Source organism: Corvus kubaryi, unplaced genomic scaffold (assembly GCF_017639235.1).
Source record: "Corvus kubaryi isolate FWS band 111438036 unplaced genomic scaffold, C.kubaryi_AGA036_p1.0 65040, whole genome shotgun sequence".
Taxonomy (NCBI): domain Eukaryota; kingdom Metazoa; phylum Chordata; class Aves; order Passeriformes; family Corvidae; genus Corvus; species Corvus kubaryi.
In genome coordinates, this window is record NW_024581715.1 from 1 (window position 1) to 13,963 (window position 13,963).

The 13,963-nt window shown below is 45.2% G+C and overlaps 1 protein-coding gene across 3 annotated transcripts; it reads left to right on the forward strand.

The window, feature by feature from the left end:
- Positions 1–17: 17 nt before the first annotated feature.
- On the forward strand, positions 18–13,210 carry LOC121672919 (serine/threonine-protein kinase SIK2). 3 transcript variants are annotated; one of them, XM_042045842.1, is made up of 13 exons: positions 18–313; positions 1,106–1,222; positions 3,872–3,935; positions 4,131–4,292; positions 4,577–4,701; positions 4,816–4,939; positions 5,875–6,098; positions 6,330–6,479; positions 7,083–7,205; positions 7,449–7,674; positions 8,360–8,635; positions 9,157–9,388; positions 10,165–13,210. In XM_042045842.1, exons 1-13 carry the CDS (start codon positions 161–163, stop codon positions 10,583–10,585), a joined length of 2,397 nt encoding a protein of 798 aa, XP_041901776.1. In that variant the 5' UTR covers positions 18–160; the 3' UTR covers positions 10,586–13,210. The 3 variants fall into 3 exon arrangements, with proteins under 3 accessions (XP_041901776.1, XP_041901778.1, XP_041901777.1); XM_042045844.1 differs by lacking the exon at positions 9,157–9,388; XM_042045843.1 differs by lacking the exon at positions 1,106–1,222 and having other exon boundaries at positions 28–313.
- Positions 13,211–13,963: the final 753 nt, after the last annotated feature.

Genomic DNA, 13,963 nt, shown 5'->3' on the forward strand with positions numbered 1-13,963 from the left:
GCGCGGCCGCGGGGGGAGCGGGGCCGGCGGCGGCGCGGACGGGGCGGGCAGGGCCGGCGGAGCGCGGCTGACGGGCGCTGCGGTGCCGTGTCCGTGCAGGTGCTGCGCGGATGCTCCCGTCCTGAGGCGCGGCCAGCGCTGCCCGCCCCCCGCCTGAGCCATGGTGATCATGTCCGAGTTCGCCTCGGCGCCCGCGGCCGCGCACGGCCAGCAGCGGCCCCTGCGAGTCGGCTTCTACGACATCGAGAGGACCCTGGGGAAAGGCAATTTCGCCGTGGTCAAGCTGGCCCGGCACAGGGTGACCAAAACGCAGGTGGGTGAAGAGGGGGCAGCTCTGTTGGGTGACCGAAACGCTGGCGGGGCGCGGGGAGGGAGCGCGGCGGCTCCGCGCAGCCCCGCGGGCTCTGCTTCCTTCGCACGCCCCCGGTGATGCCGCGGTTCGCAGGGGCTGCAAGTTTTCCCGCTAGGTAAAATTAAAACTCAGCAAGAATATATGCAAAAAAACCCAGCCCAGCGCCCGCAGTTCTGAGTGCTACTGTAGCTTCGTGGAGTTACTCTTAGTTTGCTAAAAATGCCCTGCAAATAAAGGATCTCTTGAAGACTTGAGATGTTTTGGGTTATTTTTTTTCATTCAGTGTTCTTCAAGAACAAAGGACTTGGGGTGTTATTTGCAGAAATAATTTTTTCATGGGCGTGCAGCCGTATTTATACTTATAGTGCATGTCAGAATCGCCTCAGCCGCTACAGTAGGAGATAGTCTGTTACAGGAATCTGTTTTTCACTGGTATGGGACGGATTAAAAGATTTACGGAATCCTGTCCAGTGCTAATTTCTGCAGTTGTGTTCGCTACCTTACGTGTAATCCTTTGACGTAGAAAAGAAAAACGAAAACATTCTGTTCCGCGAATTCTGTGCGGTTCAGAAAAACAGAATCAGCTTTGTCAAGTCCGTACTTTGAAAGCTACTTTAAAAGCTACTTTACTTGGATTTTGTGAGTGATGTGTTTGTGCTGGGGTGTGTATTTTTTTTTGGTTGTTTTTAAGATATTTTAACAGTGAGAGTACCTGTTTTGTAATGTCTGGGTTTGTATTATTTAAATTTGCAGGTTGCAATAAAAATAATAGACAAAACAAGGTTAGATCCAAGCAACCTGGAGAAGATTTATAGAGAAGTTCAGATAATGAAGCTTTTGAATCATCCCCACATTATCAAGTTATATCAGGTAAGAGTTCAGCTTTGAAGCGCAGCACGTAGATAAAATACGCTTGTGGTCTTCTCTTGCAGGTGATTTTTATATCCAATATTTGCAGAGAATGCTATTGAAATTCTTTTTGAAAAGCAATAGAAATAAACTGGGTGTCTTCAAAGTGGTTCTTCATTCTTTGAACAAGATTCTGGTACATTAGACAGCTTTTTGACAAAATGCACTGTAAATTGACAATTGAAACCAGGCTGACGTTTGTTTCAGATTGAGGAATGGGTTATCTGAACTTATATGGTTAACTTGCCTTTCCTGTCTCCTCTGCTTTTCCCAGTTTAGAGGACTGGAACTTCTTATGTGCATTAGATAAGAGGAAGACTTAAACTCACGTTTGGTGGTAGAGAGGGAAGCACTGAAGTTGAAGGGAAGGGATTTAAAGTTAACTAAAGTTAACCGGAAGGGGTTTAAAATCACCAATAATTAAACCAAATTAATCTAAGTAGGAAGTCTAAGTGGAAATTTAATCAAAGAATTCGATTAGTGAAAAAGGAAAAGGTGGTAAATGTTGGTATCTTAGAATATGGCAAAAAATTACCTGTTTGGTTGTTCTGTTCCAGTTTGTGTAGTTTGTAAAGTGAATTTTAAGTATCTTTCCCCTGCAGAGTTTCACAGCATGAATTTTGGCTTAGATTTGTTCAGTTTCTGCACTGATGGATATTTTTAACCGTAGGAACAAATGAATGTGTTGTGCAGAAAACAGGATCACACTTGCCTTGTGAGCAAGGACTGCTTTGCAAATTCTAAATGTTAGATCTAAGTAGCCTTTGGTGTACGTTCCTCTTAATCATCTCAAATAATGCCATGTGGATTTAGGAAGAAGATGACAGAACAGTTTGGGTTGGAAGGGACCTTTAAAGGTCATCTGGTGCAAGCCCCTGCCATGAGCAGGGCAGAGGTATCAGTCTCTCTGGACCTGTCTAAAAGGGCACGGGGAGGAAAGGTGGAGATGGATGAAGCAGCAGGTCTGAAAGTCCGTGTGCAGTAGTAAACAGTATTATCAGCTGGAATCTTACTGCTGGGTTTGTTGGCTTACAAAAAAAAAGAAAAGAAGAAAAAAAAAAAGAACAAAAAAGTTTAATTAACATGTATGGCTGAAGAGCCAGTAAGGCAGGTGCTTAGGAAAGGCATTATTTGAAAGACCTTGACACACATGAAGTGTTTGTATTTATAGTGTTACCCATCATAACAAAAATGATTCTGTGTTAACAGCTGACGTCAGGGGTGCCCATGGGGCAGTATAGGACATACAGAAACATTCTAACAGTTTGGTTCAGTTCATTTCAGTGGAATGATGTGGGTGAAAATACTGTTGCAGAGCGTTTAGAAAAGCAGGTTAAATTCCATCTCGTTGAACCACTTCACTTGATGCAGCAAATGACGTTGGTAGTGGACCATAATTTCTTTTCAGTACAGTTTTCTTTTCTTTGTTGTTGTAACTGATGCTTTACCTGTTTGGTGGAGGCTGAGAAGCAGGGATGGAATTAGATGACATACCAATGTAGGGTGTGTGTTCTTGTATTATTATTTCATCATTGTTTTAGTTTCAGCACCGCGTCTTAATTGCATCCAGCTGGCAACTTTCCCAGAACACTTTCCTTCAGTTTTTTAAACTGGGAACCTCTCTTCCTTTGCTCCTTGTTTGTTTATTTTCATTTCATGTCTGTGTGTACTTGTAGTGAGGGGAGGAAAGAGTCTTTGAAAAAGGTTACATGTTGGGAGCCTGGAAGTTACAGCCTTTGAAGTAGAATTGAGGTTTTTTGGATTGTTAACCTGTTGTGAGCCTCCTCCTTCCAAAACAAAATATCTGCTCCTTGAGAGGGAAATGTTTCCAGGGAAATGTTGTATTCCAAAATCTGAAATGCAACATTTGAAAGATGTGCTGTGGTAACTGAAGATGAACCTCGAAATGCTCAACATTTCTCATTCATTGTTTGGATTTTAGTTCTTTTTTTTTTTCCCTTCAAAGGCAAAAATTGTGAAATATCAAAGCAAGTTGATACTAGATTGATAGGCAATATATTGACAGGTGTTGATGTGCATCAAGCACTGCTGTTACACAAACAGCAGCCTGTTATCACTTGCACAGGAGGCTCCCCATGTCCCAGCCAACTCCAAACAGGAGCAGGGGATCTGATACCACTTCTTGCTTTGTCCCGGTTGCAGGTCTCTCTGCTGATCTGAGCCCCCACCAGCCTTGAGACAAAGACGACTTTAGATAAACTTTTAAGTGTCTTTGCATGTTCAAAGTATGTCACATTAATTGTAAAACTATATATGCAAAAAACTATATATAACAAAAGGGGAGTGTATAAAATTATCTAAACACTCGTCTACTATCTTATGGAGATTAGGTAGCATGGTAATGGTGAGAAGAACAATGGCCTGGGAAACCATTGTATAATGTAGGCACATAAGCCTTGATTTGTTATCTTTATCATTAGCAGTTTGCCTGGAAAGAGAACTGTGGTGCAATATTAGATGCCTTTACTGCCAGCTGCTGCAGCAAATATAAATTTGAATGGATATATTTGAGAATTCACACAGAAGAATAAATGAAACTATAGAGCTCTGCTTTTTTTTTTTTAATCGTGTCTTCTTGTGACTTCACAGGTTATGGAGACAAAGGATATGCTGTATATTGTTACTGAGTTTGCAAAGAATGGAGAAATGTTTGGTAAGTCCTCACTGATGGAGCTCACAGTTCCTTAGATTTAGAAACCATGCCTTTGTCATTCCTGATTAACAGACATATTCTGATTTAAAACCCAGGGCTTGTGCTGTCAGCTGTCAAACAGCAAGTGCAGCACCTGCAGGATTATGAAAAATTTCCTGGGGGTGTTTCTACATCCTCTCTGATTTTGTCTTGCAGATCACCTGACCTCCAATGGGCACTTGAGCGAGAGCGAAGCGCGGAAGAAGTTCTGGCAGATTCTCTCAGCGGTGGAATATTGTCACAGCCACCACATTGTGCACAGGGATCTCAAAACAGAGAACCTCCTGCTAGATGCTAACATGAATATCAAATTAGCAGGTAATAGGAAACAGGAGGTCACTTCATAAAGAACATCAGGCATGTAGTCACATTGGGTCTCCCTAGGATGATCCTAGAAGTGTATTTGTGTTTGTGTAACTGAAAATGAAACAGTAGTCACAGATATTTCTCAGAACAGATTTTGTGAACTGAAGGGAATAGCTTAAATGAATGGGCAGAAAACAAAGCAACACATCTGTTCCTTTCTATCCATTTTCTGCTACTTCTGAAATATTAGTGGTCGAGTGTTGTTTTCTTACCCCAGATTTTCACCTTTGTTTCAGACTTTGGCTTTGGAAACTTCTACAAGTCGGGAGAGCCCCTCTCCACTTGGTGTGGAAGCCCACCCTACGCAGCTCCAGAAGTTTTTGAAGGCAAAGAATACGAAGGACCTCACCTTGATATATGGGTGAGCTTGCTCTTCCTCAGAACCTGCATTTCACACTTTGTGAGGGTCTGTGGGCCTTCAAAATCGTCATTTTTCCTGGAGTCACTCATGTGCTGTGCTGTTTTCTATTGGCAGAGCCTTGGGGTGGTTCTGTATGTCCTTGTCTGCGGTTCTCTGCCTTTTGATGGACCCAATTTACCAACCCTGAGGCAGAGAGTGCTGGAGGGGCGGTTCCGCATCCCGTACTTCATGTCTGAAGGTGCTTTTTTTTTTCAGATCCTTAATGTTAGAACAGGTGCTATAAAGGAGTAGCTGTCCTGTTTGCAACTGGCAATTACTTTGTCTTTATATATTCAGTAGTTTCTGTAGGGCAGAACACGTTTTCTTTTCTGGGATCTGCTTTATGGTGCATCCAAAAGGCTGTAGTTTCCTTTCTTTGAGTATCCCTATGGATTTACAAAGATACTTGACACCCTAGCTGGAGAAATAATCACTCAGAAAAGAGAGAAAATGGGGTTTTAATGAGACTAGGCTACAGTGCTGAGATGGGTGTAGTTCTCCTAAGGTATTTTAGCTATGCAGAAAGGGTGTATTCCAGTGTGGCTGTGCTGCCAAGGAGAGCAGAAATAGTGGGACTTCGCAGTGTTTCCTGAGAACTCCAACAGTCTGATGAGAAACATGAAACTGAAGAGTGTTATCACCTCTCTCTGATTTGGTTTCAAAACCGAGTGAATGTGCCTCTGTTGTCACGTGGAGATTATCTGCTGAAGTCTGAAGTTTATCAATTGTAGCCATGAATAGCTTTATTTCCTGGTTACAAGTAAATCAGCAGTATATATGGACCAGGAAGTTGTATGGGATGGGGTTCTGTACTACATTCTGACCTATTTTATGTAGATGTAATGCCATTAAACCTGCATCCTCTGAAAACCAGCTCTTGTACGAGGTGCAAGGCCACCTGATATCCAGTACAGCTTCATTTCCTGCAGTGAGGTGTTGTTTTTATGATATGTATGTGGACATCTCTTGTGCTGTCTGGAATATTTGATAGTCAGATCAGGCATCAGCCACTCCTAAACCTTTAATTCCTGTTTTAATAGGCATCTTAAACTTGCTGGGAAGTGTTGTTAGCAGTGACCTGGGGCTGGGATGTTATTTTTACCCCTTGCTCATGAGTTTGTCTTTGTCACCCAGACTGTGAAACACTAATCCGACGGATGCTGGTTGTGGACCCAACCAAGCGGATAACCATCTCCCAAATAAAGCAGCACAGGTGGATGCAGGCTGACCCCACCCTTCAGCAGCAGCAGTCCTTGTCCTTCTCCATGCAAAACTACAACTCCAACCTGGGCGACTACAACGAGCAGGTCCTCGGGATCATGCAAACCCTTGGCATTGACAGGCAGAGGACTGTAGAGGTGAGTTCTTGCCCTTTAGATTCTTCTTCAGTGGCTACCGGAATGCCAGTGGTGCAGTCATGTGTCATTTAGTGACTGGCCTTAATCTGGTGTCACAGCATAAAATCTTCACCGCCCTTCTGGATTTTGCTTTTTTTTTTGAGCGTGCTACCCTGAGCCCTTAGTGATGAGTTTTGGCTGCTTATCTCCTGAGTTACCTGTAACTCAGAAGGCCCTTCCAATGTCTTCCAGTCTCTGCAGAACAGCAGCTACAACCATTTTGCTGCCATTTATTACCTGCTCCTGGAGCGCCTCAAGGAGTACCGGAGCAGCCAGGTGTCCACTCGGCCGGCAGCCGGCCGGCAGCCGCGGCCCAGGAGCTCCGAGATCACCAACACTGAGGTGAGGAGAGGCACCGGGGCCTTTGGATCTCCTTTCTGTGTAACTGCCAGGCTTCTGAAAACCAGTTCTGGCAGTGGTGCTCTCTGACAGGACACAGCCTGCTGTTCTTCAGCAGGAGGCTGAGTGAATATTAATGCCCTGTTTCCTAGGAAGTGACCGCGGGTCATGTCATGGTCCAAAGAATAGTCTGCCTCCAGTGCAGGTCAATAATGAGCCACAAGATTAGACTTCTCATGGAAATCTGCCCTCTTAGGCATGGCTTGGTTATGCTTCTTTGTTGCATATCCTGTAGGTTCCTCGGAAGAACTCCATGAGTCATTTAATGTGTTTTTCTGACATTCTTTTTATTTTCTTCGCCCCCACCCTCTTTAAAGTGTGGTTTGGGTGCCTTTGCAAATTGCACTTCCAGTTAAATTGCCTAACTTAGGAGGAGGAGTTCTGTGTTTGTGTTGGCATTGATGGATTAGCTTTGTTCGTTTTCATAGAAAGCATGAGGAGAAAGCTTGCAGGGAAGGTAGCTCTGAGATTCTGTGACTCTCCAGTATCTGAAAAGTCATGTGGAGCAGTGTGTGTGATGGCTTCTGTGCATTGCTCTCTCTCCAGATGCCTCAGGACAGTCTCACTAGTGAAACCCTTCGATCATCTCTGCTTTACCAGCAACCTCAGAGCCTGATTCAGCCATCCTTGCAGGCTGAAATGGACTGTGACATAAGCAACCCATTACAGGTTGGTGTTCCCAGCTAAACTGTGCATTGCTTCTTTTTTTCCGCTGTTCTGCCAATCCAAAACAATGTTTGTGACTGTTGTTGTCTCCCTCCTACGTTTTGTTTGGCATTTGGGCATGGTGTCACCATAGCCTCTCAAACAATATTCCTACTGAAGACATGCCACAGAATTGTGGAGAGTATTAAAAGGCAGTTCAGAAATGAGCAAAAGACCCTGAAGTCTGTGATCTGGCATGTTTTCCAGCCTGTGTTCTTCCCTGTGGATACCAACTTCAATGGGCTCTTCCGGAACCGCTCCATCTCCCCAAACAGCCTGCTGGAGACCACCATCAGTGAGGAAGTGAGGCAAGAGAAGGAGCTGGAGGATGAAATTAAGGCATATGACCACCCCATCTGCATCCCCAGCAACACCAGCAGGAGGCACACCCTGGCTGAAGTGACCACCCATTTCTACCAGCACGTCCCTCCATGTAAGTAAGTCTGGGAGAGATGAAGGGTGTCTGTAGGCAGAGGAAAAGAGCAGAGGAGGAGTGCCATAGAGCCCAAATGATGAAGGAGGATGTGCTGATTTTACCTTGGCTGGGGTAGGAAAGCCTAGAAAAGAGGTCTGCCCTCCCCAGTTCTGTCTTCCTACAGGTAAGCAGGGCCCTTAGGGAAGAGAAGTTGTACTGTTGTATTTCATCTAGATCTCTTCAGAGGGGAGTGTGCTCACAAGCAGGACACAAACCTGGCCTGCTTGCTTCCGCTGTTGTACTGGGGGAGGAGAAAGTACCTGAATTTAACAAAAAACTTCTTCTCACTAATCGTGTTTGGTACATACGCAGACCCTGTGAACCAGCCAATAAGCACAACTGTTCACAAAACAATAATCCTGGTTGTGCTAAAGAAATGCTCTGTGCCTGATCCAGCACAGCCTGGTGATGCTGGCGTTGCTGGCAGAGCCCTGCCAGCTGGACAAGAGCCCAAACTGAGGTTATTTGTTGGTGACCCCTTGCTGGAGTCAAGCCCTGGGACAACACGAGTTGCTGCACACCTCTCCAGCTTGCGGCTGTTTATCAGTGCCAGTGTAGGTGGGCAGAAGGCTCTGATGTCATGTTTGTTCCTTCCTGGACTCATCTTGGGAATGTTCTCTCTCTCCTTCCTTCCCCTCCATAGGTATAGTCATTTCCTCCTCTGCCAGCCCCACAGAGGGAACTAGTTCAGACAGCTGCCTTACTTCATCTTCAAATGACAGCTCAGTGGCCCTGAGCAGCTGTTTGGCAGGTCAAGTAATGACGGGGAGCCCGGCCACAGCGAGGATGACGTCGCCTTTCCTCGCTTCCCAGTCTGACGCTCCCGTGTTACAAGCCCAGGGCTGCATGGGAGGTGCTTCTCTCCTGCCTGTCAGCTTCCAAGAAGGAAGGAGAGCATCTGATACCTCATTAACTCAAGGTAATGTCTTCCTGACTTTGTTGCTGAGGAATTGCACCCTCCCAACAGCCACTGGGAAAGGGTAGGGTGCAGGGAGACTTGCTGCCCACGCTGAGGCCGGACACCTGGATATTCTGCCTCTTGTCTTCCCGGGCCCTGAGGGAGGGTGGGATGCCCTGAGGAAGGTGCCTGGAGGAAAGGTTCCCAGACACTGATGCAGCCTGCCCATGGAGATATTTCTGCTGCCGTGAGTGGGATGGCAGGCTCCACCTTCCTCCTAAAATATGGAGTGCACAACGTCACGATTTCTCTCCGGCTTTTCCTTTGCTGTGCATGTTCATCCGCACAAGGGTGCAGCTGTCCCAGTCCCTGTTCCATTCCCTAAATCCTGTTCTGACCACCAGGCAGAGGGTGAACGTGAACTGGAGTCTCTTGTAGCCCAGTTCTCACACCCAGGAGGGCAGTGCCCAGAAAGGCTGATCTGTACTGTAGGCAAACGCTGAGGAGGATTAAAGTGCATTTCTTTTCCTCGTGTCCCACAGGCTTGAAGGCTTTTAGGCAGCAGCTGCGGAAGAATGCTCGAGCCAAGGGGTTCCTTGGCTTGAATAAAATCAAAGGCTTTGCTCGGCAGGTGTGTCAGTCCTCCTCCTCTCGGGCAGCAAGGAGTGCCATGAGCCCTTTCCAGCACACACAGCCCAACACCTGCATGTACAGCAGCAGTGGGAGCAGCAGAGAGGGGAGAAGCCTCCTGGAGGAGGTGCTGCAGCAGCAGAGGTGAGGGAGGAGCTTTGCTGTCTTTTCGTTGGGTTTACTTTGGGTTAGGGGTAAGCAAGGAGGGGTAAACACAACAAAAGAGGTTGGGGGTTTGGTCACTGGGGGCTCCTGTGCTCCATCTTTTCTGTGTGGCAGTGGGTAAACTGCTTGGCTTCCTTTGTGGCTTCCTGCCCTGGCACATGTAACACAGGATGTGCAATTCCACTCAAAAATCTCGATGTCCAAATATTTGGAGGTTGCTGAATTGAGAAGCAGTTTGGTAGTGTGGGGGAAAACATTGCTTCTCCCTACTGCAAGCTGTGTTTTTCTTTGTTAGTTTTGGGAATGACTTCTTTCCTCCTCTGCCTCCTCCTGTAATTTTCCCATGGCAAGGAAGCGAGACCTTGTAATTTGGAAAAGTTACAGCCCACAAAGGAGGCACAGTTCCAGTGGCCTCAAATGTCATGTGTGGTGGCACCTCTTCGTTCCCAGAGAAGCAAGATGGAAAATTGAGCTTCCGGTTTATCTGCACGCATTGTCTCTAGAACATCTATTATTAGGTGGCCAAATCGTGACCAGATAAACTTGGTTGTGATAGTTGCCCTCTACAGAATGAGGAAAAACCTGGCATGGGCAGCTTGCTTTGATTGTACTGGCTGGGGTAAGGAGGGGTTTGATCGAGAGAAGGGAACAAAGGGGAAAGTTATGATCAAGGTTAGGGGCAAGAAAGGAAGGAATAAAGCATGAAATTATCCTAGCAATGCAAATTAACCTCTTCCCCCTTGGATTTTGTCCAGAATGCTCCAGTTCCAGCATCACCAACTACTCCAAACAGCTTGTCCCCAGACTTCCCAGACATCTGCAGCAAGTGGCATCCCCTCCTCTGACGGGCCAGGTACCTGCAAAGCCTCCAACTCCATTCTGCTGTCAGAGCTGCAAAGAGAGAACTCGTTTGAGCTGGCCTTTGCTGGCAGCAGCCAACTGCTCCAACCTCATTTCTTTGGCGTGAGTGTGTCTCCGGTGTCGTCGGCCGCTCACCTGCTGGACACTCACCTGTACATCAGCAGCAGTGTCCCCCCGCTCGCCGCCACCTTCTCCCCGCAGCAGAGCTTCTCCGCGCCGTCCCCGAGCTACGACGCCGTCGCTCTGCAGCACGGGGACTGTGAGATGGAGGACCTGACTTCCAGCCAGCTGGGGAAGTTTGTGCTGGTCAAGTGAGAGCTTCAGGCTGCTCTCGTTGCGGGGAACTTTCAGCACTGTTCCGTGGCTGGCTGGCGGCGTGGGGACGAGTGACTCTCAGAAGCAATAAATTTTGAAGTATGTGAAGAGGCTGTCTGGCTCAGAAAGCTGGCAACTTTATAGGACTGAAACAAGCAATATGTATGTCTTTTTGCTTCTACTATTCTTGCACTGAACAAATACGAATAGAAACTGATTTTTTTTTTTTTTTAAAGGAAAAAATAATGATGGGGCAGATGGGTGGGGCATTTGTGGGGGCAGGGAGGGATGTGGTTGGGGAAGAACTCTTCGGTACTGTACTCAAGTCAGACCAATACAGCTCTGCTGTTATGCAAGATTAGCAGCTGTCAGTAGTGGTGACACAGCAGGGAGAGGCTTTTCAAAGAAGGGACCAGAGCCTCCCTTTCTCACAATATTCATTTATGGGTTTGTGACGATGATTACCTCTTTTAAAGAAAATAAACAGAAAACCAGTGGCATGAAGCATTATGCATTCATAGGAGACAAAAATGGAAGCATTGCCATTTGTTGTTTTTCCTTTTCCCTCCTGTTAACGCTCATTTTATTTAAAGGAACCAACATCCCCATTCCACACCTCCCAGTTACACATACTTTAAATGAAAACTGTGAACTTCTTGCTTGATACATCAGCTGGAAAAGCTTAGCATGCCCTTCTAATTAGTACAGAAGCAGTAACTATTGGAAATGTATCCCTTGGTAATGAGGATCCAAATTGCATAATGCCTGGTCTTTTGCAGGGATGTTTGTTTGGGAGTGTGTACATCCACACAGGTGCACACATGCCTATATTTTGTTGGTCGGGGTAATCTTTAGGAATCTCTTTATAAACTCTAAGTTTGTTCATATTCTTGCCGAGGCACTGAGGAGGGAAGCAGCAGCACCTGTGGGGTAATGGGAAGGGTTTTCTTTTTAAAAAGCCCTTCTGGAGGTTGCCTACAAAGTTGCCTGAGGGGTATTTCTTAGTGCTGCACATCGTTATTTCCGCTGCTAATTATGTTTTTATGCATTTCATTATCAGGGTCCAAACAGAACTGACTCTTGGGGAAATGTGCAATATTGAGGTTATAATTATATACTGACAAAGACAAAAGGAATAGGCTAGAACAGAATTCTACTCTAACAGAGTACAGCTTTTTCTGAACAAAACTGTATTAAAAGTGAGTAAAACAGCACAATCTTTGGGTGTTTGTTTTTAGTTGGTTTTTGTTTTTTGGCATATTAGCAAAACGAGGTTTTGGATTAGATGGGTGTTTTTCGTATGGTTTTTAATGCTGTATATGTATATAAATAGGAAGCAGAAAACAATATAACACTAGTTATTTTTTATATTTTGTAATATGCTTCTGTTGTGTTTCTGGTATAAACCCCAACTCCCCTGCCGAGGCAGACCATGACTTCTGTTGGTGTCATTGGAGGTTATGCTGAGGTCTAGAGGGGAGGACAGGCTGTGCTCCTACAGACACGAGTTGGGGAGGGCATGCAAACTTTGGAAGCAGGTGAGCAGGCAGTGAGACAGCTTGGCTGGGAGCTGCCATCCGAGTGTCAGAGCATGGCTGTGTTCTGTCTAAATGCTTAAAGGACCCATCTCCCTAGTGTGACACAGGGTGCCTTCAAGTTACCTTGGCTTCATGCAACCTGCAGTATTACACATTTGCAAATAATATAGAGACTTGTTTTGGTTTTTTTTTTTTTTTGGGTTTTCTTTTTTGTTTGGTTTGTTTAGTTGTTTTTGGGTTTTTTTAAGGAAAAAAAAAAAAGCCAAAGATTGACCAGGTTAATTGGTGGGAGTAGGAAGGGTTGAAGATGTCGTGTGGCTCTGTCTGTGGCTCTCCATAAATGACCTCTTCATCTGTGTGTTGTGTCTGTGTGTCTGTATTGGTGCATCTCCAGCTTGCCACTGCTGCTCCGTGGTCTGGAAGCTTCAAAGTGACAGAAAATTGCTCGAGTTGAACTCCTGTTAATGAGTGGTGCCTTGCAGCAGAGAAAACACCAAAGTCTCATGCTCATTTGTAGTGTGGGTTTAAAAGAAAAAAGCCAAACAACACCCCCCCCCAAAAAACCCATCCCAAAAAAGAGATTGCATGGAGATGGCTGGAGAGGAGGGCAAGAAGAAGCCAACTTGTCACAAAGCAGCAATTTGGCCTTCAGTTTTGTAAGCGGTAGCACACGTACTTAAACCACAGAATTTCCTCCTCAATTTGTGTTTTGTTTAATGCCAGGGATCTAAAGGCCACAGATTCTTTTGTTTCCTGTCCTGAGCAATGACAAGCACTTTACTTTCATAGTATTTTTTTTTTTTCTTTTCCAATTGCTGTAGAACCTCTTTGGAATTATTGCTGGAGCAGAAGAGGTCATTTTAAAAGTCTGGGGTTTTTTTGTAGATATCTTGACAGTGCTGTTCTGCAGACTGCAATGCAATAGGGTATTTAAAGACACTACGTGATTGGTTTAATTGAGATGTATAGTTTATTTTTTATCATGACTGAACAATCATTTTATTTCTTATGTTAAAATGAGAGGTGTACACCAAAATGATTAGTTGATGTGTTTTATTTAATATTTAAATAAAAAACTGTTTTAAAATTGTTGTCCTGCATGTGATTCTGTGGAGTATCTTCACCCAATGCACTTACGATTTGCATAGTCAAGACTCATTTTCAAGCCGAAGTCCATAGGACACTGCTGACACTTTCTATTACATCCTAAATGAAGAGGGATGGCGGGCTCACAAATCTGATAATGGGATATTGAGCCTTTTGCTGGTAGGCAATCTGTCTGAATTTAACCCAAGTCTGTGGTAATCGGGTTATGAAATGCAGCAGCACCAGAGGTCTGGGCAGTGAGGGTGGCCCGGCGTGGCTGAGTGTTACCAGATGGGCACTGCCTCCGTGTCACCTTCAGCTGAGACAGCCCCAGCCAGATCAAGGCAGTTACTGAAAGAGAGCAAAGGGGAGGAGGGAGGGATTCAAGGGGCAGGGTGGGTTGTCTCTTGTGAAATATAACTTGAGTTTAAAAAGTTACTGAAAAGGCTTTGTATTCGGCTTGTGCACTCACAATGAGAGCAAGGAGGGGTTTCGTCTGCAAAGAGACCCCTGAGTATTGACAAGCTTTGGTTTGACCTGACAAACAGTAAAAAAAAAAAACAACAAACCCAAACCAAACAACAAACAATAGTGTTTTTAAAAAAGAAATTAAAGATCAATTTTCCCCCTTATTTTTTTCTATTCTGAAGTTTTTATTTTAAAATCCACCTATCGCATTTCAGAGGAAAGGGAGAGTGATGGAAAGGTAAATCCAAAAAGTTAAACAGAAGCTTGGGGGAAAACAGAGATAATA

Bases quoted from the DNA above. Each gene is read 5' to 3' on its own strand.
- LOC121672919 (XM_042045842.1), top strand. From the start codon at position 161: ATGGTGATCATGTCCGAGTTCGCCTCGGCGCCCGCGGCCGCGCACGGC. The intron at 3,936-4,130 runs GTAAGTCCTCAC...TTTGTCTTGCAG, and splicing joins AAAGAATGGAGAAATGTTTG to ATCACCTGACCTCCAATGGG. The intron at 4,293-4,576 runs GTAATAGGAAAC...CCTTTGTTTCAG, and splicing joins CATGAATATCAAATTAGCAG to ACTTTGGCTTTGGAAACTTC.